General features: G+C 43.9%; 1 protein-coding gene across 1 annotated transcript; it reads left to right on the forward strand.

Annotated features, from left to right (window-relative positions):
• The first annotated feature begins 110 nt into the window (after positions 1–110).
• On the forward strand, positions 111–22519 carry LOC119659120 (activating signal cointegrator 1 complex subunit 3). Its single transcript, XM_038067045.1, has 6 exons — positions 111–387; positions 9671–15115; positions 21230–21398; positions 21461–21742; positions 21802–21933; positions 22063–22519. Exons 1-6 carry the CDS (start codon positions 260–262, stop codon positions 22429–22431), a joined length of 6525 nt encoding a protein of 2174 aa, XP_037922973.1. The 5' UTR covers positions 111–259; the 3' UTR covers positions 22432–22519.
• The last annotated feature ends 1259 nt before the right edge of the window (positions 22520–23778 follow it).

Consider the following 23778-nt stretch of genomic DNA (forward strand, 5'->3'; position numbering starts at 1 on the left):
GAGTTTCGGACAATCATCTGTTTCTATTTTTTATGTTTTTTTGTCTAAAGTACATTCCCCAGCAAAATTTGATAACCACTGCTCAGTTTGACATCTTGACGTTGCTGGTAGGCCGTCAGTGGTTTTCTGCTTGTTGTCGGAGTTGATATTGTGCCGGGATTTCACAAGAATTGTTAAAAGTGGGGGAAGCTCAATTTTCAGAATTATTTTTATTAGTGGAAGTGAAATTTATAATACTAGGAAATATACAAAGAGAGATATGCATCAATTACCACGATTAACGAGGGCGATGCGAGCCAATACAGATCTGGAACCCAGAAGGAACCTAACCATGACGAACGAGGAGAAAATCAACCTGCAACTGTGGAGGGCAAAAGAATTAAGAAGGTATTTCCAGGATGACTCGTTTGTATGATTTACTGCACTTTCTTTGCTAGATTCAATCAAAGTCAAGGGGTGGGGGTGTCCACTTAGAGTTTCTTGAACTGTTCTCGGCAAACTCGGTAACTGAAAGCAATATTTGAATACACACTTACACTTTATTCGAAGCCAATCTAGTATCTACAAGTAGAAATTGTAATTGATCTCAACCACAAATATTTCATTACTTCATCGGAACAACCGGTATCCGGTCTAGGCCTGTCTTAGAAAGGAACTCCAGATACCTGGTTTTCGATATCCTTAAAAGCTGTCTGGCGTCGTCTAGGCCATCGCTCCATCTCAGGCAGAGAGTTTTCCAGGCTGGATCATCCCGGATTTGCGCGGAGGTCCACCAATTCGATATCCCTAAAAGCTGTCTGGCGTCCTGACCTACGCCATCGCTCCATCCCAGGCAGGATCTGCCACGTCATCTTTTTCTACCATAGATATTGCCCGTATAGACTTTCTGGGTGGGATCATCCTCATCCATACGGATTAAGTGACCCGCCCACCCTAACCTATTGAGCCGGATTTTATCCACAACTTGACAGTCATTGTATCGCTCAAAGATTTCGCCATTATGCAGCCTACGGAATTGTCCATCCTCATGTAGGGGGCCAAGATTTCGCAATTTTTCTCGCTAAGAAACCAAGTCTCCGAGGAATATATGAGGACTGGCAAAATCACAGTCTTGTACAGTAAGAGCTTTGACCCTATGGTGAGACGTTTCGAGCGGAACAGTTTTTGTAAGCTGAAATAGGCTCTGTTGGCAGCCAACAACCGTGCGCGGATTTTATCGTCGTAGTTATCGGTTGTGATTTTCGACCCTTGATAGTAGAAATTCCTGTGTGGAATTGCCAAATCTCCCAACAGGGGCATGCCTTCGTGCACACATCAAGAGATGTGCGTGCATGGCTATGCGTGGACAAAAATTAGCTATGGGAAGGACACCCAGAAATAAAAACAAATATGGAGGACGAGGACGGTAGTTTTTTACGGCGCAGGGCTTCGGAAACCCAGTGCCGGCGGTTTTTGGGATTGGGTAAGCAGGCCCCCGGGCGTCGTAGTGGGAAACTGGGCTACTTTGGTATCTAGTGCTACAAGAGATCTTAGTGGAGTGGAAATGGGATCCACACCGGATCCTTTCCGATAAAGCTCAAAACTTCGGAAGTCACCTCTGAAGGCAACTTTACCCCTAGGGAATCGAGATTCGTCGAGAGATTCGGAAAGCAATTTGGAGAGTCCCCGGACTGACATAACTATCTTCTTCTTTTTTCATCCTTTGTCCCGTTCACAAGCGGGATCGGCTCGTCGTGATCGGTTTCGCCACTTCGCTCTACCAAATGCCTGATCTGGGTGTAATCTCGAGGCTTTTAAATTCCCGTCCAGTGTATCAAGCCACCGTTGTTTCGGCCTGCCTTTTGGTCGTTTACCATCGACTTCAATGTTCAGACCAATTTTGGCAATAGAATTCTCGTTAGCGCGAATTGCGTGACCATACCATCGAAGACGTCTCTCTCGCAATTTTTACACGATCGGTGCTACCCCATAACTATCGCGGATATTCTCATTTCGGATGTGATTAAACCGTGTCACGCCACTACTCCAACGCAACATCTTCGTCTCCATTACCGCAAGACGCCGTTCATTGTCTTTTATAGTCGTTCATTGTCTTTTATAGTCGGCCAACACTCAGAACAATAGAGGGCGACAGGATGGACAACATTGCGGTAAATTTCAGATTTGAGACGTTCGTTGATACGTAGATCACAAAGAACACCAGTTGTGGAACGTCAGTTCATCCAGGTAGCTCTATTCGTGAAGCAATTTCATAATGCATAATGCATTTCCATTGACTGATAGTGTTGACCCAAGGTATTTAAATCGCTCAGTTCTGGACAGGTCACTGCTGCTCAAAGTGATTGTGCCTGTTTCATGGATATCGGTCGTAGAAAATTCAGTTTTGTTTAAATTCAATTTGAGACCGTGTTGCATGAGGCAATCATTCCATTTTTGGACAAGTTGCTCGAGATCATTTTTGCTATCAGATGCTAGGAAAACATCATCTGCATAAAGCAGTGTATAGGGCGGTCGACATTGGATGTCCCATGTGACGGTGTCCATAACAAGAACAAAGAGGAGTGGTGAGAGGGCGCTTCTTTGATGAACACCAATAGAGCCACGAAGCGATTTTGATACACTCGCCACACTTCGAACTTTATTTCTCGGGTCGTGGTAGAGCAATTGAACCCAGCGCACGAGTCCAGCTTGATTCACGATTATTTCAACGATTTCGCGAATGTGTTAAAAAATCTCCATGGTATGGGAAAGTAACCGGATCGGACGATAATTTGAACATTCTGCTGGATTACCTTTCTTTTTCCATATTGGAACAGTGGTATTTTCTTGCCAGTCAGATGATGTTCTCCGTTCCTGAATAACTGAGCCACAGTGTTGGGTCCCAGCTCTTCGCTTTCCAGAGCTCAGATGCGATGTCGTCAGGTCCTGTGGCTTTCCCCGATTTCATTCGTTTTATTGGCTCCTCGACTTCAGTTCCGCTGACAATTAAGCCCATGGTGTTTAACGTAGGTACCTGTCGTGGAGACTTAATCCTACGGTCCTCTTCAGACACGGATTGATTTTGTGACCACAATCAGAGTCCCGCTGTCACAAGCAACAACGGTTCCAGTCTATACAAAGTGCATGGCTTAGCATTCATACTGGTGGATGCAAGACCTACCTAAATCTCTACCGAACTAAGGAGTACGGCACCCATGTTGAAACGCAACACCACGTCGAGGCCCGAAGGTCTCTTCTCGCTTGAGCATAACCACAACCCCCATGAAACTTCCACTAGAGGCCAACCGCAAACCGAGCTGTACTCACATACAACGGGAGTTCACCCGAAGTATGAGAGTCCAGGGGCTATCCCGGTTCCCATGGTACCAGTATACCCCTGGTAAGGTTTCGTGGTCAATTTGCCACTTTAGATGAGCCCCCGCGCAGAATCGGGTCTGATCGCCCTGATTAGGCCTTTGGAGCATTCGCCTACTGCATCACGGCCGACAAGCCAAAGTAAGTACAGCGTCTATCGGTGCCACCACTATGGTTTTGGTTTGGCCGACAGGGACGCTGCCCCGTCTTCTCCACCACCACCTCTGAGCACCAGGTGGAATCGGTCTAAATGCCGGCAATGATTGTGGAAGTGGAGGATAAGCAAATTCTTCACTTGAAATCTGCTCGAAGTATTCTCGCCATCTATCCGTGGCGGCTCGACGGTTGGTAAACAAAGTTGCGTTCTTGTCATTAACGCAACAGGAGTGTTCGACTTTCCGGTTGACATTCTTCTTCTTTCTTCTCACCAAATCGCAACCATTTAATGCGCCGCGAGCCAGTGCGTTCCTCACGCTGTTTTATCGGTGGCTTAATTCGCAGGGTGGCAATCAACGGCCGATGTTGAGGTGCGATGGTCCCATAGGGAACGACTTTGCAATCAGTGACAGTGGTAAAATGTTGACGTCTTATGAGAATATGTCAATTTGCGCCATCTATCCGTCGCGGCTCCTCGATCGGCAAGCAAAGTACCATTCTGGTCATTAACGCAAAAGAAATGTTTGATATCCTGTATGTGGTAGTGCCTGTCAAGTCGCTATAGATATTTCTCAGCGTGCCGAGTGTCCAATTTATCGTTAAGATCTTTGTAATGGACAGCACGGGTGACAGGATTGATTTTTTTGTTCTCCGGTTGGCATTCTTGTAAATTTTCCAATTGGCCTGCATTTTATGGTCGAGAAACTTATGGTGGAGGCATTTCTTTTACCGAACTTTCATTTTTATATCGTCATTACGCGAGCCTCTCGGAGTACACGACGACGAGCACGGCGAAGGTCGGTCCCTTTCAAAACGGAATTTTGAGGAGTTAATTATTTCTTATTATTTGATGATTATGCATTGTACACAATATGATTCAATAGAATATTTTCTTTGTTCCTCAGCTGATTTGACATTCGTCGCAATGTTTTTAAATCACAATGCGAAGGCGATCAACAACTGACATTTGGCTCGCGGTTAGACGCAAACCTCTCACGGTGCGCTTTGCGAGGCTCGCGAGCGTTCAGAAATTCAAACCCAACGCATTCGGCAATAAAATGTCGGCTTCTTATGAGAAACCATTGAGAATGTGTTTAAGAATACACGAAAAAAATTCCCTGCTTTTAGTAAAAAGTGACTGTTCGTACATGTTGGAATTAAGTTTATTCAACTTATGTAATCTTATAATAATTGTTGGCGCAACAAACCATATTGGATCAGGGCCTTCAAGTGTTTTAGAGCACTTCATTCAAGATCGTAACGGTACCCTACAATGCACTGTAGGAGGCAATGTGGTCAGCATTGTGCTCACCCGAGATTATTACCTGATTTGACTTAGGTATTCATTCACAGCTGAGTCAACTGGTATCCGACATCCAGTCACGATAACAAATATTTTCGCAAAATTAAATGTAAGACGAGTATCTAATGTAATGTGGCATGGACAAAATATGCTAAAAAATTGCACATTTTGCGTTCCAATGAGAAATTAACGTAAAGAGCATATTTTGTCTCAAATTCGTATGTGCACATGTCGCATAGGTAAAAGACACTTCATTCTTATGCTTAGATTTAGATTATGCACATGTCTGCACTTTTTCAAACATAAAAAAATAGCGACAAGTCAGACTGAAGTCAGTTTTTACAAAACAGTACAACGAATTTAATTACTTTCAACGCTTACATAGAGGTACACCAGAATATTGGTCGCCGGATAGCATCGAAACATCAAATAAACTCATCATCATTGTGAGAGCAGTCATCCATTGATGTGCCAGGAATTAAGCACTAGAGAATCTCGTGCTTTTCTTAGAGAAGATGACGATGAGGAGCATGAAAATGACTCGAAACAATCGAAAAAAGAAACTCTGTCGGGGCCGGTGCACAACGTAGAAGCAATTAAACTAAAATTCTGGTGTTCGATGGCATATACTCGTCATGGTGCGCTTTTCGCGACCTATATAGATTCATGATAAATGACAACGAGAAGTTGAATGCAGTGAAAAAACTACATTTCGTAATGATTCAGAGCAGCTAATGACAGACGACAGAGAAATCTCCAACGAAATGGTGCAACGGTTTTGGGAGCTGCCAAGTTGCGGCATGGACGACAGCAGTCAGTTGAATGGTTTGGTCAACGTAACCACCAAGCTGGTAACCACTCTGTTAACACTGAAAGTCAATCCTTTCAGCCTATTAGCTCCTCAGCCAAAAACTTGATGAGTTAGATCAGATAATCAAAGACAGTTCAAACACTGAAATCACTCATTTTTCTGAAGAACCACTTCATCTGCCAGAAGCAGATGGTCAGGTTCAGCCTAATCAGTCTTATCAATTTCGTCGGGATACCGAACAATATCGCTATGTAATAACCTCTGACGTAGAAAGGATGTACCGACAAATATGGTTAGATGAACCTGATCGGGATTGTCAACGAATTTTATGGCGATTTGACAAAACAGGCCCGATTCGGATTTATCGACTGGCAACTAATACATATGGGACAACAAGTGCACCATATCTGGAGAATCCTTCACAGGTTAGCCGAAGATGACCTAATAAATTGTCTAAAGGCGTCAATAGTATTAAAGGAAGGCTACAATGTAGAGAATTGTTTAACCGGTGCACATAACTTAGCAGATTTCTTACAGAGAGAACCTGAAAACCTGCTGAACAAACGAGGCTTCCATCTACAACAATGGAGTGCAAATAACGCTAAATGTCCGACAACACTTTTGGCCTTTGTTGGCATCCAGCCACAAATACATTCTCATTTAGCATCAATATCAACGCAGAAGCTGACATCATTACTTAACGAGACATTCCTTTCGAAATATCGGTACTATTCGATGTAGTTGGATAGTTACAATTAGCAATCATAATTGGGAAAATTACCATGCAGAAAGTGCAATGGGGATGAACCCCTGTTGCGATGGATGGTGTGAAAGCGCTTGGTTGACCAAAGGAACACGCCTACTTCTTTTCGAACGTGCTTGTAGATCTTGCACTTCTGGCGTATAATCGACCGAAGCGGAGACTGTAACCTCCGAAATTCGAGACAAAGCATCTGCAACAACATTGTCTTTACCATATGTTAGATATCAGAAGTAAACTGGCTGATATAACTCAAGTGCCTAAGTTTGTGAGAGGACGTGGTCCGTGAACACAGCGAAAGGCCTGCACTCAAGGGAGAAACGGAACGATTTTATAGCAAGGTACGCGGCAGGTAGTTCACGATTGTAGGCGCTGCAGTTGCGTTGAGCTGGGTTGAGCTGTCTTGAAAAGAAGCTCAACGATTGCCAGATTTGACTCACCCATTGGTGAAGAGCGGTGCCTACCACCTCAACATTTTCTGGGTCAGATTGGATACTATCAGGGGTAATTAAGTGGCCGAAAAATTTCTCCTGCTTCTATAAGAATCTGCATTTTTAAACGTTTAAGACGAGTCCGGCCTCAAGGAGAATGGATGAGCCCCTGGGAAGTCTGCGCAGCGTTGCACAAGCCGAAAGTTATCCTAGTGAACTCGAAAAGTTTGAAAGGTGTGCAAGTTGCCGTTTTCGGAATGTCTTCGGGAGCTACATGGTGGTATACCTTGGCTAGATCCAAGGTCATAAAAACACGGCAATTCGTTAGCGAGTGCGCGAAATCATGGGTGAATGGTATGGGATATCGGTCTGGAACTGTCTGAGTATTCAGCCGATTATAATCTCCGCATGGCTGCCATTCGCCGTTTGGCTTAGAGACCATAGGAAGGGGAGAAGACAAACAACTGTTTGATGGTCTGCAGAAACCCAGTTTCATAAAATTTTCAAACTCCCACTTCACACCGCACGCTTCTTGGGTGGAAGAGGACGCACCTTTAAGAAGATTGGAGAACCGGTGGTATTGACATGGTGCTGAACATCGTGCTTCACCGGCTTGGAGAAACTACTTTCCGTAGTGATGTTACGAAACTTTCGTAGGAGTACGCGAATGCAATGGTTGGCAATGTTCACGAAAATTATCAAGAGGGTGTCATCTCGGCAGGTAGAAATCTTCCCTGACGTCTGTAACGAGGTTGCGGGGTCTATTAAGGTCTTGTTCTGCAAGTTAACCAGAAAAACATAGTGACACAGAAAGTCTGCGCCTAATGTGCAATATTGTACATGTTGAAGCCCCTCCTTTTTAAGGTTTTGTGTAAACACAAAACCTTATTAAAATCGGTTTACTGTCTGTCTGTCCGTCTGTCTGTCTGTCTGTCCGTCACACGCATTTTTCTCGGCGACGGTTATAGCGATTGACACCAAATTTGGTAGAAAGGTGGGAACTGTAAACGCTCACGCATACAGTGAATTACATCCTTTTACGTCGAATTTAAGGGGGGGGTCCCAATACATGCAAAAGGGGCGTGTAAAATTTTTTTTCATCGAATATAGTCATGTGGGGTATCAAATTAAAGGTCTCCATTAGTACTTTTCAAAGCCTTAGTTTTGACATTCGTTGGAAGAGTGGGGAGCGTGGGGGGTTGAAAGTGATCACTTCTTTAAGGGGGCCATTCTCAGAAACTACCAAACCAAAAAATCTGAAAAAAATCAGGAAGCTGCCACTATATTGTGCCTGGGCTCCGAAATACCTTGCATGCCGATATCTGTTTAAATAAAGTTAATAATAGTATATTACTACAATTTTTTGTAATTGGTTAGAAACCCCCCTTGAGTTCATCCTAGTACCATGAAATTTTGCAGTGATATAGGCTATAATATAGAGCATGATTTTACCAAGTTTGGTGGAAATCGCACTATTACTAACAAAGTTATAATACCTCAAATTTGATGTTTCTTTGAAAATTGAAGACTATGAATGTCAATATCACCCGAAAGTCGATACTCTCACATAATATATGGATATATTACGTGCTACGTACTAAGAAATACACAAAACCTTTCGTACCTGAAGCGTCCAGCTTCCGGTTTCCCGACTTATTTATATTTGATGTTGGTTAAATTGTTGGCATTTGCTAATAATATTAAACTCAGAGTGTGAAGCGAATGAGGTTGACTATTTCAATACAGGGCTTTCCATCAAATGATTTATTTAAATTACTTTCTAAAAAATAGATGCCAATAGAATTTTTAACTATGTGACACGGAACTGTCAGGCTCACCGCTCCTCACATCTTCTTCTTTTTCTTCAGCCTTCAGTTCACAAGCGGGGTCGGCTCGTCGTGATCGGTTTCGTGATTTTATTTTATCAAATGCCTGATCAGGATGAAATCGCGAGACCTTCAAATCCCCATCCAGTGTATCATGCGACCATTGTTTTGGCCGGCCTTTTGGTTGCTTACCATTGACTTCGATGTTCTGACCAATACTGGTTGATGAATTCTCGTTAGCGTGAATTACGTGACCACACCATCGAAAACGTCTCTCTTGCAGTTTTTCCACGATCGTTGCAAACCCATATCGACCGCGGATATTCTCATTTCAGACGTAATCAAAACGTGTCACGCCACCAGTTCAATGCAACATCTTCGTCCCCATTATCGCAAGACGCCGTTCATTGTCCTTTATAGTCAACACTCAAACTATAGAGAGCGACAGACGGACGACATTGCAGTAAATTTTAGATTTGGGACGTGCGCTGATACGTCGATCACAAAGAACACCAGTTGCGGAATGTCACTTCATCCAGGTGGCGTTAACGCTTCAAACATTTCATTACGCAGTTCTCCATTGGCTGGTAGCATTGACTCGAGATATTTAAATCGCTCAGTTCTTTGAATGGCAGTAATCTGCCCCTCCAGATATTTAAGTCGCTGAGTTCTGGCAATGGTGGTAACCTGCCTAGAACTGAGCGATTTAAATATCTCGGGTCAATGCTATAAGCCAATGGAGAACTGCGTTATGCTCCTCCATAGGGAAACACAAAACCTTTTATACCTGAAGCGTCAAGCTTCCGGTTTCCCGACTTGTTTGTTTTTCAAGACTTTGATTGTCAGTATCACGCGAAAGTGGGTATTCTGAAATAATATATGCATATACATTACGTGCTAGGTTTCCCGACTTGTTTGCTATTGCCAAGTCAATACTTTTTCTACAAAAATAAATTTTTTTCGCCGCATTTCGATTTTATAGTTCATGGCAGGTATCTAATAATAATAAAAATCTGCTTTTGTTTTCAGGGGAGTATCATGGAAAGAGCTGAAAACTTTCATTATGAATAATAGCGACAAAGACGCTGCCGAAACACTCTCCAAGCACCTGCAGTCCCTCTGGAATCTCACACGAGAGATGATTGGCTCCGAAGAGAATGCAAATTTAATCGATGAAGCTGCGATTTATATTCTCCGATTATTTCTCGACGTTCGGGTTGTTATGATGAAACATCTATCTGAGCTGAAATCCATGTTCGGTACTGTGATATCGCAAACAGCAAACAAAATGTGTTCTGTTGTATGTGAAATTAGTCCACTCCTAAATGAAGAGTGCCGTGAATACTTGCAAAAAGTTTCAGAGAAAAAAGATGATGAGAAGCCTAAATACTGGGGTGAAAATATCCATTGTAATATGCCTGACATAGGTGAATCTGATACAGGACTTCTTCAAGACTTGTCTCCAGATTTGTCCACTCAGTCCAAGTCCGCTTTAACCTTTTCGATGAAATACGATGCTCCAAAAGAAACATCAACCTCTAAAGTGAAGCAGGAGAGCAGCTACACGCGATCATGGTTTGATAAGCGTGTAAACCCAGATCTCGTGAACGGCCTAATTGAGTTCTTGAAATCAAAGAAAAGTAATGACGAGTTACAAAATGATCTATTCGAGCTTCTCGGTTTCGATCAATTTGAAATGATACAAGAACTGCTGAAAAGTCGTAAAGAAGCTGTCGAAAAGTTTGAAGCAAGCGAGAAGCGAAATCAATTAAAGAGCAAACGTTTGGAGAATAAATCTAGAGATAACAAAGCACAACAGCAGGGACCTCATATTGCAACGGTTGTGGTGCAGTCTGAACAAGAAAAGTATCTTATGAAGCAGGTTCGGAAGGATGAGAAGAAACTGCAGCGTATGATCAACACCGCTAATAAAGAACAGGACGACTCTGATGAAGAAGTGATAAACCCATTGAAGCTTCGGTGCCAACAAAAACAACATTTATTGCAGACCGCTCAACGCCAGCCTGTATTCAAAGATCAATCTCTAAAACTTCTCGCTCCCCCTCCTCGGGTCAAATATCCATTCGTTTTTGACTCGCAAAGTGAAGCTAAGACCCACGTAGGTTTCATTGCTGGCTCAAAGCTTTTTCTTCCCGATAATGTGGAGAGAGTAGACTGTAAAATGTACGAAGAAGTGAAAATCCCGGCAAGCGAACCACCAGCTCTTTCCATTGGCAACAATCGAATTCAGATCAGTTCTCTGGACGATATAGGACAGATTGTGTTCCAGGGTACAAAGGAGTTGAATCGAATCCAGTCCGTTGTTTATCCGGCGGCTTATCATAGTAATGAGAACTTGCTGGTGTGCGCTCCGACAGGAGCAGGAAAAACGAACGTGGCCATGATGACAATAACAAATGCGATACGATCTCATGCAGACGGTGGTGTTATCCATCGTGATCAATTCAAAATCGTCTATGTCGCACCGATGAAAGCTTTAGCGGCTGAGATGGTGGAAAACTTTTCCAAGCGGTTGAAACCGTTGGATATCATTGTCCGGGAATTGACTGGTGACATGCAATTGACAAAAACGGAAATGCAGCAGACGCAAATTCTAGTTACAACACCGGAAAAGTGGGATGTTGTGACGCGAAAAGGAGCAGGAGACGTAGCGTTAATTAGTTTAGTAAAGCTATTGATTATTGACGAAGTACATTTGCTTCATGGTGAGCGAGGTCCTGTCGTTGAAGCTTTGGTCGCTAGAACGTTGCGTCTTGTGGAGTCTTCCCAAAGCATGATACGAATTGTTGGTTTGTCTGCTACTTTACCGAATTATATTGATGTCGCCCGGTTTCTACGAGTAAATCCAATGCGTGGTCTTTTCTTCTTCGATTCGCGTTTCCGACCCGTCCCGCTTAGCACCAATTTCATTGGGGTGAAAGCCTTAAAAGTACTTCAAGCTCAAACCGATATGGATACTATTTGCTACGATAAGTGTGCTGAAATGTTAAAACAGGGACATCAGGTGATGGTGTTCGTCCATGCCAGAAACGCTACAGTTCGAACAGCTACAGTTCTTCGAGAACTGGCTCAGCAAAAAGGACAGACAGCATTATTTAAACCCGATGAGTCAACGAGTTACGGTATGGCGGAGAAAGCGATATCAAAGAGTCGGAACAAGCAGCTAGTGGAACTTTTCCAAAGTGGTTTAGCTATGCATCACGCAGGAATGCTGCGTTCGGATCGGAACATGGTTGAGAAGTATTTTGCAGAGGGGCACATCAAGGTTCTTTGTTGCACTGCGACTTTGGCTTGGGGTGTCAATTTGCCCGCGCATGCGGTCATTATCAAAGGGACAGAAATTTATGATTCAAAACATGGTACCTTTGTTGATTTGGGAATTCTTGATGTGTTGCAAATTTTTGGTCGTGCGGGTCGTCCACAGTTCGATAAAAGTGGCGTTGGGACCATCATAACAAATCACGATAAGTTAAATCACTATCTATCGCTGCTCACAAACCAGTTCCCGATTGAATCAAACTTTATTCAGTGCCTGGTTGACAACTTGAACGCTGAAATAGCTCTGGGTACTATCTGCAACGTAGATGAAGCTATTGAGTGGCTGAGTTATACGTACTTGTTTGTGAGGATGCGCATTAATCCACAAGTGTACGGTCTGAACTATATCGACGTGCAACGAGATCCGTCGTTGGAAATGAAACGGCGCGAACTGATCACTACGGCGGCCATGAACTTGGATAAAACAAAGATGATTCGCTACAATTCTCGGACAGGAGACTTAAACATAACCGACCTGGGACGCACAGCTTCTCATTTCTACATAAAATACGACACCGTTGAAGTATTCAATGAACTGTTACGCGCTTTCATGAATGAAGGGGAAATCCTGGCGATGATGTCACAAGCACAAGAATTCCAACAGCTTAAGGTACGTGACGAGGAATTGGATGAATTGGACGATTTACAGAGGAATTACTGTGAAGTGGTTGCGCAGGGAGGAAGTGAAAATGTTCACGGTAAAGTCAACATTCTTATGCAAACATATCTGTCACGAGGATTTGTGAAGTCATTTTCTTTAGTGTCTGATTTGTCGTATATCACACAAAATGCAGTTCGGATCGCTAGAGCCCTATTCACAATAGTCCTACGTCAGAACAACGCTATTTTAGCCGGTCGGATGCTTATGATTAGTAAAATGTTTGAAAAACAAGCGTGGGACTTCCAAACGCCTTTACGACAATTCACTTGCCTTGGGCACGAAATCATAGAAAAAATTGAGAATCGGGGACTGAGTGTCTACACTTTGCGAGAAATGGAAGTCAAGGAAATCGGGGACATGCTGCGGAATCAGAAGTATGGCCAAATTGTTTCAAAATGCGCTGAAGAGTTCCCATTTTTGGATATTGAGGCAACTCTTCAACCTATTACCCGAACTGTTTTGAGGATTCGAGTTTTCATCACCGCAAACTTCAAATGGAACGATCGGGTTCATGGAAAACATGCAGAATCATTTTGGCTGTGGATAGAAGATCCAGAAAGTAATTTTATCTACCATTCGGAGTTTTTCCAATTAACCAAAAAGCAAGCGTATAGTAAAGAGCCGCAGGAGCTTGTGATGACGATACCTTTGAAGGACCCTTTGCCACCACAGTATTACATCAGAGCAACTAGTGACACTTGGCTCGGTAGTACCACGTGGATTCCTCTAAGCTTCAAGCACTTGATTTTACCTGAAATACATCCTCCTCATACCGAGCTGCTTCCAATCGAACCTCTTCCTGTATCAGTTTTAAATAACAAACTTTACGAATCGCTCTATCCTTTTACACACTTCAATCCGATACAAACACAGATATTTCATTGTTTGTTCCATACGGACAACAATGTTTTGTTGGGTGCTCCAACAGGTTCGGGAAAAACTATTGCTGCGGAAATTGCCATGTTTAGAGTATTTGATAATTATCCAAAGGCAAAGGTTGTGTATATTGCTCCTCTGAAAGCTTTGGTCCGTGAAAGAATTGATGATTGGAAGGTGAGAATTGAAGAAAAATTGAGGAGAAAAGTTGTGGAATTGACGGGAGACGTTACGCCCGATGTTCGAGCCATTCGGGAGAGTCAAGTAATCGTGACGACTCCAGAAAAATGGGATGGTATCAGTAGATCATGGCAAACTAGAGATTACGTTAGAGATGTCGCCCTGATTGTCCTCGATGAAATTCATTTACTCGGCGAAGATCGTGGTCCTGTGTTGGAAGTGATAGTTTCCAGAACAAATTTTATAGCTTCGCATACGCAGCGAACTTTAAGGATTATAGGATTATCAACTGCGCTTGCCAATGCAAGAGACTTAGCAAATTGGTTAGGAATAAAAGAAATGGGATTGTACAACTTTAAGCCATCGGTACGTCCAGTTCCCTTAAGTGTACATATAAGTGGATTTCCGGGCAAACACTACTGTCCTCGGATGGCAACTATGAATCGACCATCATTCCAAGCTATTCGCCAATATTCTCCGTGCACGCCTGCACTGATTTTCGTGTCATCCAGACGGCAAACACGTCTCACTGCTCTCGATCTTATAGCCTTCCTTGCCGCTGAAGACAATCCCAAACAATTTCTACACATACCTGACGATGAAATGGACCAAATTATAACAAATATAAAAGATGCGAATTTAAAACTGACACTAGCTTTTGGAATCGGCATGCATCATGCTGGCTTGACCGAACGTGATCGAAAGACCTGCGAGGAGTTGTTTTTGAATCGAAAAATCCAAGTCCTTGTAGCTACGGCAACTTTAGCTTGGGGAGTCAATCTTCCGGCGCATTTGGTTATAATCAAAGGGACTGAATATTACGATGGAAAATTAAAACGCTACGTGGATATGCCTATTACAGATGTTCTCCAGATGATGGGTCGAGCGGGCCGGCCCCAATTCGGAAATGAAGGTGTTGCGGTCGTACTTGTACATGACGTGAAAAAGAATTTCTACAAAAAGTTCCTTTACGATCCATTCCCGGTTGAATCGAGTTTACTAGAAGTACTTCCAGACCACATAAACGCGGAAATAGTCGCGGGAACAGTCCAAACTAAACAAAGCATACTGGACTACTTCACTTGGACTTATTTCTTCCGGCGTTTGTTGAGAAATCCAAGCTATTATAACTTAGAGACAATTGAGCCTGAAAATTTAAACGAATATCTTTCCACGCTTGTAGAGAATGTCTTGAATATCCTAGAAGATTCTGGTTGCGTTTACACTGAAGACAGATATGTTTACCCCACTTCGATGGGAAGGATTTCATCGTATTACTATTTGTCCCATCAGACGATGAGACATTTTGCGGATTCATTGCGTTTTGATATGAAATACGAAGAGGTTCTGAGAGTGATGTGTGATTCCTATGAATTCAATCAGCAGCCAGTTCGCCACAACGAGGATTCATATAATGCGTAAGTAAAATTAAAATTTTTTTCCTTTTTGATTTATAAAAAAATATTTATTCCTTACAAATATATGCATATTTCGGTGACAATTTGTCACCTTTCCCGGTGCTGGAATTCGAATGAGGAGAAAAGCTAACAAATCTTAGGAAACAACAGACTGAAAGTCTCAAAACCCAGTACTTCCATGATCGAAGGGCTCCCCAAGATCCATAACTAGGTTCAAAAGTTCAAATGGCTCTTTAGTTTCTTATCTTTAGGGATCAGTGGAGTCCTAAGTCCGCATCGACTTGATGCCGGACCGGACCAAATTGAGAGCAACTTGCTCCCGCTCTTGATGGTCCACGGACTCCTCTTTTTAGGATTAACACCGAAATTTCCAAAATTAAAAGAGGGACGAAGACGGCTACGGTTTCTTACCAGGGCAGAGGCAGCGTCTGAAGAGTTACCTCTGCCCTCTTCGTCCCTCTTTTAATTAGGGCTCTTTAGTTGACTAGGAAACTAAGTGAAGACGAAGTTTTAGTGTCCTTCTATACCAAGGCTCTTTTTCCGAGTATTCCGGTTAAAGAAGCGACGGCTCTAGCACCGGATTGGTTACATCAATAACAAAACGGTCCACAATGGAAATGTAAAATGATATATGAAACTGGTCAGAATCTGCACAGAAGAAAACTACTTTACCTTTAAAGCGAGTGTAATCAACACAGGCAAACGATTTACGCATTTTCTCATTGAACGTCGGCTTCCTGTATATATTGAAACCTGTTCAGTAGCTAGTCAGTACACTGTCCCCAAAATATATCACAACTTTTCAAGAGTGGAGTTGGGTCAGGGGCCAGTTTCCTGGAGAAGAGCTTCTTCTTTTTCTTCAGCCTTTGTCCGGTTCTCATGGGGGGCGGCTCGTCATGATCGGTTTCGCCATTTGGCTCTATCAAATGCCTGTTCTGGATGGGAGGTCAAGGCTTTTAAATCCTCGTCCAGGGTACCACACCACCATTGTTCCGGCTTGCCTTTTAGTCGTTTACCATCGACTTCGATGTTCAGACCAATCTCGTTAGCGCGAATTACGTGACCATACCATCGAAGACGTCTCTCGCAATTTTTCCACGATCGGTGCAACCCCATAACGACCGCGAATATCCTCATTTCGGATGTGATCGAAACATGTCACGCCACTAGTTCAAGGCAACATCTTCGTCTCCATTACCGCAAGACGCCGTTCGTTGTCTTTTATATTCGGCCAACACTCAGAACCATAGAGAGCGTCAGCACGGACGACATTGCGGTAAATTTTAGATTGGAGACGTTCGTTGATATGTCGATCACAAAGAACACCAGCTTTGGTACACCGCTTCTTTCAGGTTGCGTTAATGTGTGAAGCAATTTCATAACGCAGTTTTCCATTGGCTGATAGCGTTGACCCGAGGTATTTAAATCGCTCAGTTCTGGGCAGATTACTACCGCTGACAGTGATTGTACCTGTTTCATGGGAATCGGTCGTCAAAAATTCAGTTTTGTTTAAATTCAATCTGAGACCGTGTTACATGAGGCGGTCATTCCATTTTTGGACAAGTTGCTCGAGATCATTTTTGCTATTATATGCTAGGAAAACATCATCTGCATAAAGCAGTGTATAGGGCGCTAGACATTGGATGTCCTGTGTGATGGGTGTCCATAACAAGAACAAAGAGGAGTGGTGAGAGAGCGCTTCCTTGATGAACACCAACAGAGACACCCGCCATACTTCGAACTTTACGGATCATGGTAGAGCAATTGAACCCAGCGCACGAGTTCTGGCACTAAGTGTTGTCGGAAAGCATACCAGATGAGTTCGTATGGCACACGGTCAAACGCTTTCTCTAGATCCAGAAATGCAATGTAAAGAGGGCGATGCTTCTCATAGTGTTTCTTCATAAGTAACCGTGCAGCGTGTATTGCGTCAGTAGTTCCGCAGTTTTTGACAAATCCGGCTTGATTCACGGTTATTTCAATGATTTCGCGAATACAGTTGTCAAAAATGCTTCCAAAAATCTTCATGGTATGGGAAAGTAATCGGATCGGACGGTAATTTGAACATTCGGCTGGGCTACCTTTCTTTTTCCATGTTGGAACAGTGGTACTTTCTTACCAGTCAGATGCCACTTGCCACAGCTCAGATGCGATGTCTTCAGGTCCTGTGGCTTTCCCCGATTTCATTTGTTTGATTGCCCCCTCGGCTTCAGTTACCCTGACAGTGAAGTCCTCGGTGTTTAACGTAGGTATCTGTCTTGAGACTTAATCCTACGGTCCTCTTAAGACACGGATCGATTTTGTGACCACAATCAGAGCCCCGCTGGGACAAGCGCAACGCTACCAGTCTATACCAAGTGCATGGCTTAGCATTCATACTGGTGGATGCAAGAATTACCTAAATCTCTACCGAACTATGGAGTACGGCACCCGTGTTGATACGCAACACCACGTCGAGGCCCGAAGGTCTCTTCCCGCTTGAGCACAACCACAGCCCCCATGAAACTCCCACAAGGGGACCAACCGCAACCAACCGAGCTGTACTCAGATACGCCAGGAATTCTCCTGAAGTATAAGAGTCCAGGGGCTACCTCGGTTCCCATGGTACCAGTATACCCCTGGTAAGGTTTCGTGATCGAAGCCACTTCAGATGAGTCCCCGTGCAGACTCGGGTCTGATCGCCCTTGCTAGGTCTTGGAGCATTCGCCTACTGCATCACAGCCACCAAGCCAATGCGATACAGTGTTTCCCGGTGCCACCACGTGGAGGTTCTCCTCGGCCACTTGGTTTTGGTTCAGCCGACAGGGTTGCCGCCCCGTCTTCCTCCCCGCCACCTCGGAGCACCAGTTGCCCTGACAGGTGGAACTTCTCCAAATGTCGGCAATGATTCTGGAAGTGGAGGGTCAGCAAATTCTTCAGTGGAAATCTGCTCAAAGTATTCTCACCATGTATTCGTCGGGGCTCGACGGTTGGTAAGCAAAGTACCGTTCTTGTCATTAACGCAACAGAAGTGTTCGATATCCTGTGTGCGTTCGTTATGGCTTTTGGCAAGTCCATACAGATCTCCCTCGCCAACCCGAGTGTCCAGTTTATCGTAAAGATTTTTTTATTGGTCCGCTCGGTTGACAGCGACTGCTTTCTTTGCTTCCCGGTTGGCAATCTTATAAATTTGCCAATTGGCCGGTGTTTTATCGTCGAGAAACTTGTGATAGAGGCGTTCCTTCTCACGGACTTTCATTTCAACATCGTCATTCCAAAGCCAAGTATCTCGGTTGATGTACCGATCATCGCTTGGTGGTCTCGAGGGTTGCAGAGGCCGCTTTTATGGATCGTGTCTATCATTTGGTTCCACGTAATGGTAGGTAATCGCGTAAGTGAGATCATTTCTTCTTTCTTTTTACGAAATCGCCACCATTTAATGCGCCGCGGGCCAGTGCGTTCTTCACGCTGTTTTATCGGCAGCTTAATTCGCAGGACGGCAATCAACGGTCGATTTAATCCTTCTCCGTCTGCAGTTTTCCATTAAAAAAAACTCCCAGCGATCATCACGTGGAGGTGGAGATAGGGTTTGGTAGTAAAGCTGTTGGTGTTAGTTCAGTAGGCGTTCCCAGGTTTTATGGTCCATCGTGTGTACCAATCCTCCGTAAAACCTATAAGGGGGAAGTGGATGCCACAATAATCACAGCTAACAGAGGTCCTGGAGATGAGGCATCAACAAATGATCTTCATAACCACCTGAAGAACGTTATCATTGACAGGGCCACAAACATACTTGGCTCCAGTCGCAAAAAATCAACTGGTTTGACGATGAATGTAAGCTAACAACGGAACGGAAACATACCGGGCAATGTTTCTCAAAGAACGCGGGCACGCACAGAGACCTATCACGAAATTCGTCGAGTGGAAAAGCAATTTCACAGAAAGAAAAAAGAAGCCTGGGTGAACCAAGAAGTCTGTGAAGTCAGCAAGATATTATAAATACACCACGATGCTCATCGTGCGAAGACAAAGAGTGAAATCTGATTTCCGACCCAATGGGCATATTGGTGCGATGGGTTGAGTACTTTGATGAACTGCTCCACAACCAAAAAATCGGCGAGTTTGAGGTCCCGTCAACTGAAGACGGCGGACAAACACTGCCACCACCAAGCATGTAAAAAACATTCCGTGCAATTTACCGGCTTAAAAATCACAAGTCGCTAGGAGACGACAAACTATACCAAGGAATTCAGGGTCTTGGGATAGCGAATCAACGCCTGAGGACTCTTAGCGAAGCATTATCTGTCCCATACATAAAAAGGAGGATATCACCGCAGTGCAGCAATTATAGAAGCATCACGTTGCTGAGTACCATCTATACCCATACCAAAGAGGTTTTACTCCAGGCAAATCAACAACAGATCAGATTTTCTCAGTTTGGCAAGCAATGGAAAAACTGTTGGAATATGGCCATCAGTTGCACCATATTTTCATCAACTTCATATGATAGCATAGCCAGGGTAAAATTATACACGGCCAGTTCGACATCCCAACAAATCTAATAAGACCCGGCCAGCTAACGCAACAGGATCACTCTCGAGACCATTCAACATCAACAGAAGACAAGGGGATGCCCATTCATGCGTCCTTTTTAACCTAACCCCTACCTGTGTTCCTCGATGCCTTATACATTGCAGTAGATGCTACTCTTCACTACTTCGTGCACCAAATCTGGCAATTGTTGGGCTTCTTATCAAAACGGAATTACAGCCCTTATGATCGTAAATAACTAGCCGCGTATTTGAGCATCGTGCACTTCCGTATTTCCCTTGAAGGTAGGCCGTTCACCGCGTTTATGCACTATAAACCTCTAAATTTTGCCTTAAGGTAGGAGCTCAGCGAAGCGTCGCCTCTCCAATTTCGGTACTTAGCCTACATCGGACATTCAATATGTGTCCGCTAAAGGCAACTTAGTCGCTGATGCTTTGTCCCAGATCTCTGATATCAACATCCCAGCCTCAGTCGATTTTTCGGCAATCGCTGTGGCCCAGAAGGATGGCGCAGTTCTTCAAAGCCTGCAGTCGGACCCCAAGTGCAAGTTTAAGGCTCACCTTCCTATATCTGATCTGAAAACTGAATAGGGACTTAGCCCATATATTCCGGCTGCTTTCCGTAAGGAAGTGTTTTGCTGGGTGCGTTATCTTGCGCACCCCGGCATTCGGACAACGAACCGGCTAGTCTCTAGCAAAGACTTCTGGCTGCCCATGAACGAGGTCATGAATTCTTGAGCCAAAGAGTGCATCGCATGCCGAAGGTGTAAGGTCGTTCGGCATGTTAAGAAGGAGTTAGGGAGTATTCTCTAAGTCAAAAAAGCGCTACGACACCATACATCTCGACATTGTAAGCCTTTTGCCAGATTTGTACAGCTACAAGTATTGCCTCACAATCAATCGTTGGTCGGCTTACGTAGTAGCCTGAAGCACTACCTCTGAGGGAGATTACACAGAGTTATGTGCTGAGGCCCTCTGAGAGTGGGCTCCCTGCTTTGGTGTTCCCGTCGTAATCATCACAGACCAGGGAATGTAATTCGAACCTACTCTTTTCTCAGAGTTCAGAAAGCTCCGGACAATCGCATACCATCCGCAATGCAATGGGATGTTAGAAGGTTGGCATCCGATGCTGAAGGTAGCCATTTTGGCGCGCGATGGGCTGTCCTGGTCGCAGGTCTTCTCTGTCATTTTGCATGGCCTCTGCACAGCCATCCGCGACGAGTTTGCTGGAAGCGGGGAGAACATACGAGTACCCGACGACATGGTCCTCCACAAGAGAGACGGACTTGGAGAAGAAAAAGACCAGTATGGACTGGCCGTTACATACAATTATTACTTAATTAATAAATAATTAGAAGAATCGAAGGTAGGAGAACACATCGTCTTGGCGGACTTCACCATTTCTAAGAGCCATGTAAGATTAGTGAGACACACGATCCTAGATTTCTTGCCTCATTCAAATTCTAGCCTGAGGAGGGCGACAAGTAGTTGTCGAAATATGCATGTTTGGAAAGAATCCAAAAAAAAAATTTAAAAAGGAAAAATGAAAATGTTTGAGCTAATCTTTGGCTATTCTAATTCACAGAGACCTAGCGAAGCTGTGCCGATTCAAAGTAGATCCATTAACACACGATTCACCGCACACGAAAACGTTCCTTCTAATGCAAGCGCATTTCTCCCATCTGCCATTACCGAATTCAGATTTCTTGACTGATACGAAATCTGTTTTGGATCAATCAATTCGAGTATTACAAGTAAGCATTCTCTAAAGGAATTATAAGGTGGAAGTCTGAATACGATAAATGTTATTCTGCAGGCAATGATTGATGTGGTTGCGGAACGGGGATGGCTTGCGACAACATTGCGGATACAGCAGATCATGCAAAGCATAATCCAAGCTCGGTGGTATGATGATCCTGTTGTATTGACTTTACCGCACGTTGAGCACTACAATTACACTGTATTCAATAAAATCCAACACAATTACCCTGTATTCACCCTGCCTGGGCTCAAAGAGCTATGCATTAAAAATTACGAAGTTTTGGCTGGTCCATTACGGGAAGAGTTTTCGGAGCCTGAAATTGAACAAATATATCAGGTAAGCGTTCTTGAATTTTGTAAGTTGATTGAATCAAATAACATCAATTTTATTAACAGGTTATTTGTGATATGCCAACGATAAATGTACAAATTTCCATTTGCGGACCGTATCGAAATGAAGGAACCATTGATCGACCAGTGTTGCAACCAGTTACACGCGATCAATGGATGGAGATTCATGCTGAGCAGGTATATTAAATGAAAGTTCTTTATTAAAGCCCTACATCCAAAGAATCCAAGAATTTTTGCCTGTTACCAGTAACAAATAATTTCAGTGTTATTATATTCATGAACGAAATTCCCTTCTTACTTTCCCAGGAGTACACCGTCAGCGTTTTCTTGCATCGCCTAGGAATCAAACGAAATGACAAAATCCACTGTCCGAAATTTCCTAAAGGGAAAGACGAAGGTTGGTTCCTCACTTTAGGTTCGCAATCTGATGGCGAATTGCTTGCGTTGAAACGAATTGCTTATCGGAGCAATAAGAGTTCGCATCAAATATTATTTAACGCACCGAGGAAGCTGGGTCGTGTGATCTATACCTTGTATCTGATATCGGATGGTTACATTGGTTTTGATCAACAGTACGATATCCAATTTGATGTCATCGAACCTCTGTCACAGGAAAACATCGAAGCTGGTGATGATTATATACACAGTATCATTGCTGAAGGCAAAAAGTTGTAGGGAGTGAGTGTATGAGAAAAAGAGCTATTTATTGGTAAATATTATTGCAATTTTGTTAATTTTGTATGTTGGAATATATAGATTTCATTATAAACTTTCAAGAAGTTTTCAATAAGTTTTTATAATGTTTAACAAGAAATGTGATTGCGGTTATTTGTCGTTGTCTTTGCCTTCAATTTTCGGCAAAAGATTTTCTAAGGTATTTACAGTCTTCTTGAACTTTTGGAAAATTCGGGAGTCAAGTGGAATAGGTGATCAGGATAAAGTAAATCCGCTAGTCAGCTGGGATTTTCAACGGGTAGGGTAGGTAGGTATCATTGGTCGCTCAGAGGAGTCCAATTAGCGCTGTGGTGCACCGTTTTGATGCAACAAACTCCTAAGATCGTGACTACTGTTATGAGAGCAAGAAGGCAGAGTCCAGCCGGCTCAGATCTTAAGAGCCAGCCTGCGACATTCACGAAGGAGAGCCGCTCTCACACCCTGCAACTGAAAATCTCCCTGAGGTCTCCAAAGAATGGTTTACCTAGTGTCCGCAACCTGACCTGAGTTTGCCTGAGGGCCCCCACTCTTCTCTGCAGCTTCGGCAATGCGAATTGTAGCATATGCCCAGCCTGCTGGCATGGTCCTTTATGGGTGCTTCGTACAGACCGCCGTAATCTTGTATGAATTTGCACGCGTCTGGCGCAGGAGCTCCTGCGATAGGGTTTTCTTATAAGCGGGCCAAATTCTCCTTGACTTGGCATAGGTGGTGACCTTTCGCTATCTGAGGTCCGAGGCTGCTAATTAGTGCGAACAAATTCCGCCCTTGACAGCCGTCAGCAGAACACAGACTGTACCCGCCCGGCCAATCCGTTAATCCGATTATTCCCCTCTATGTTCGTATGATCGGGAATCCAGAGGAACGTGTCGCCTAGACTGTTCAGCGCATTCTACTAGCCTGAAAGAAACAAAAAAGAAACAACGCACTCCGTCGCCAGAGACACGTCTTTCCAAAAACAAGGAGGCTGCCAACCCAAAGCCAGTAGCGGAAAAAACGAGGAAACGAAGAAGGACTAGACCGTCGGCTCTGCTCATTAAGCCGACGGAAGGCAAGACATTTGCGGAAGTCCTTAGTGAAATCCGCTACAGGATGAAACCCGAGGAGAACGGAGCAGAGGTGTCTTCGATACGGAAAACGAGGAGTGGTGGAGTTCTCGTCGAACTGGGCCCAAAGACGACCAGCAAGAGCACGTTCTGCGAAGCGGTCAAGGGGCTATTGGGGGAGAAGGCTCTTGTTTCCAGCCTAGAACCCATGTGCTCTCTAGAAATACGGGATCTTGACTGCCTCACAGAAAAGGTCGAAATAGA

This window comes from Hermetia illucens, chromosome 6 (genome assembly GCF_905115235.1).
Source record: "Hermetia illucens chromosome 6, iHerIll2.2.curated.20191125, whole genome shotgun sequence".
NCBI lineage: Eukaryota > Metazoa > Arthropoda > Insecta > Diptera > Stratiomyidae > Hermetia > Hermetia illucens.

Excerpts from the sequence above, each read along its gene's own strand:
- LOC119659120 (XM_038067045.1), top strand. The coding sequence starts at position 260 with ATGCATCAATTACCACGATTAACGAGGGCGATGCGAGCCAATACAGAT. Across the intron at positions 388-9,670 it reads AGGGCAAAAGAATTAAGAAG|GGGAGTATCATGGAAAGAGC; the intron begins GTATTTCCAGGA and ends TTTTGTTTTCAG. Across the intron at positions 15,116-21,229 it reads AACGAGGATTCATATAATGC|AGACCTAGCGAAGCTGTGCC; the intron begins GTAAGTAAAATT and ends TCTAATTCACAG.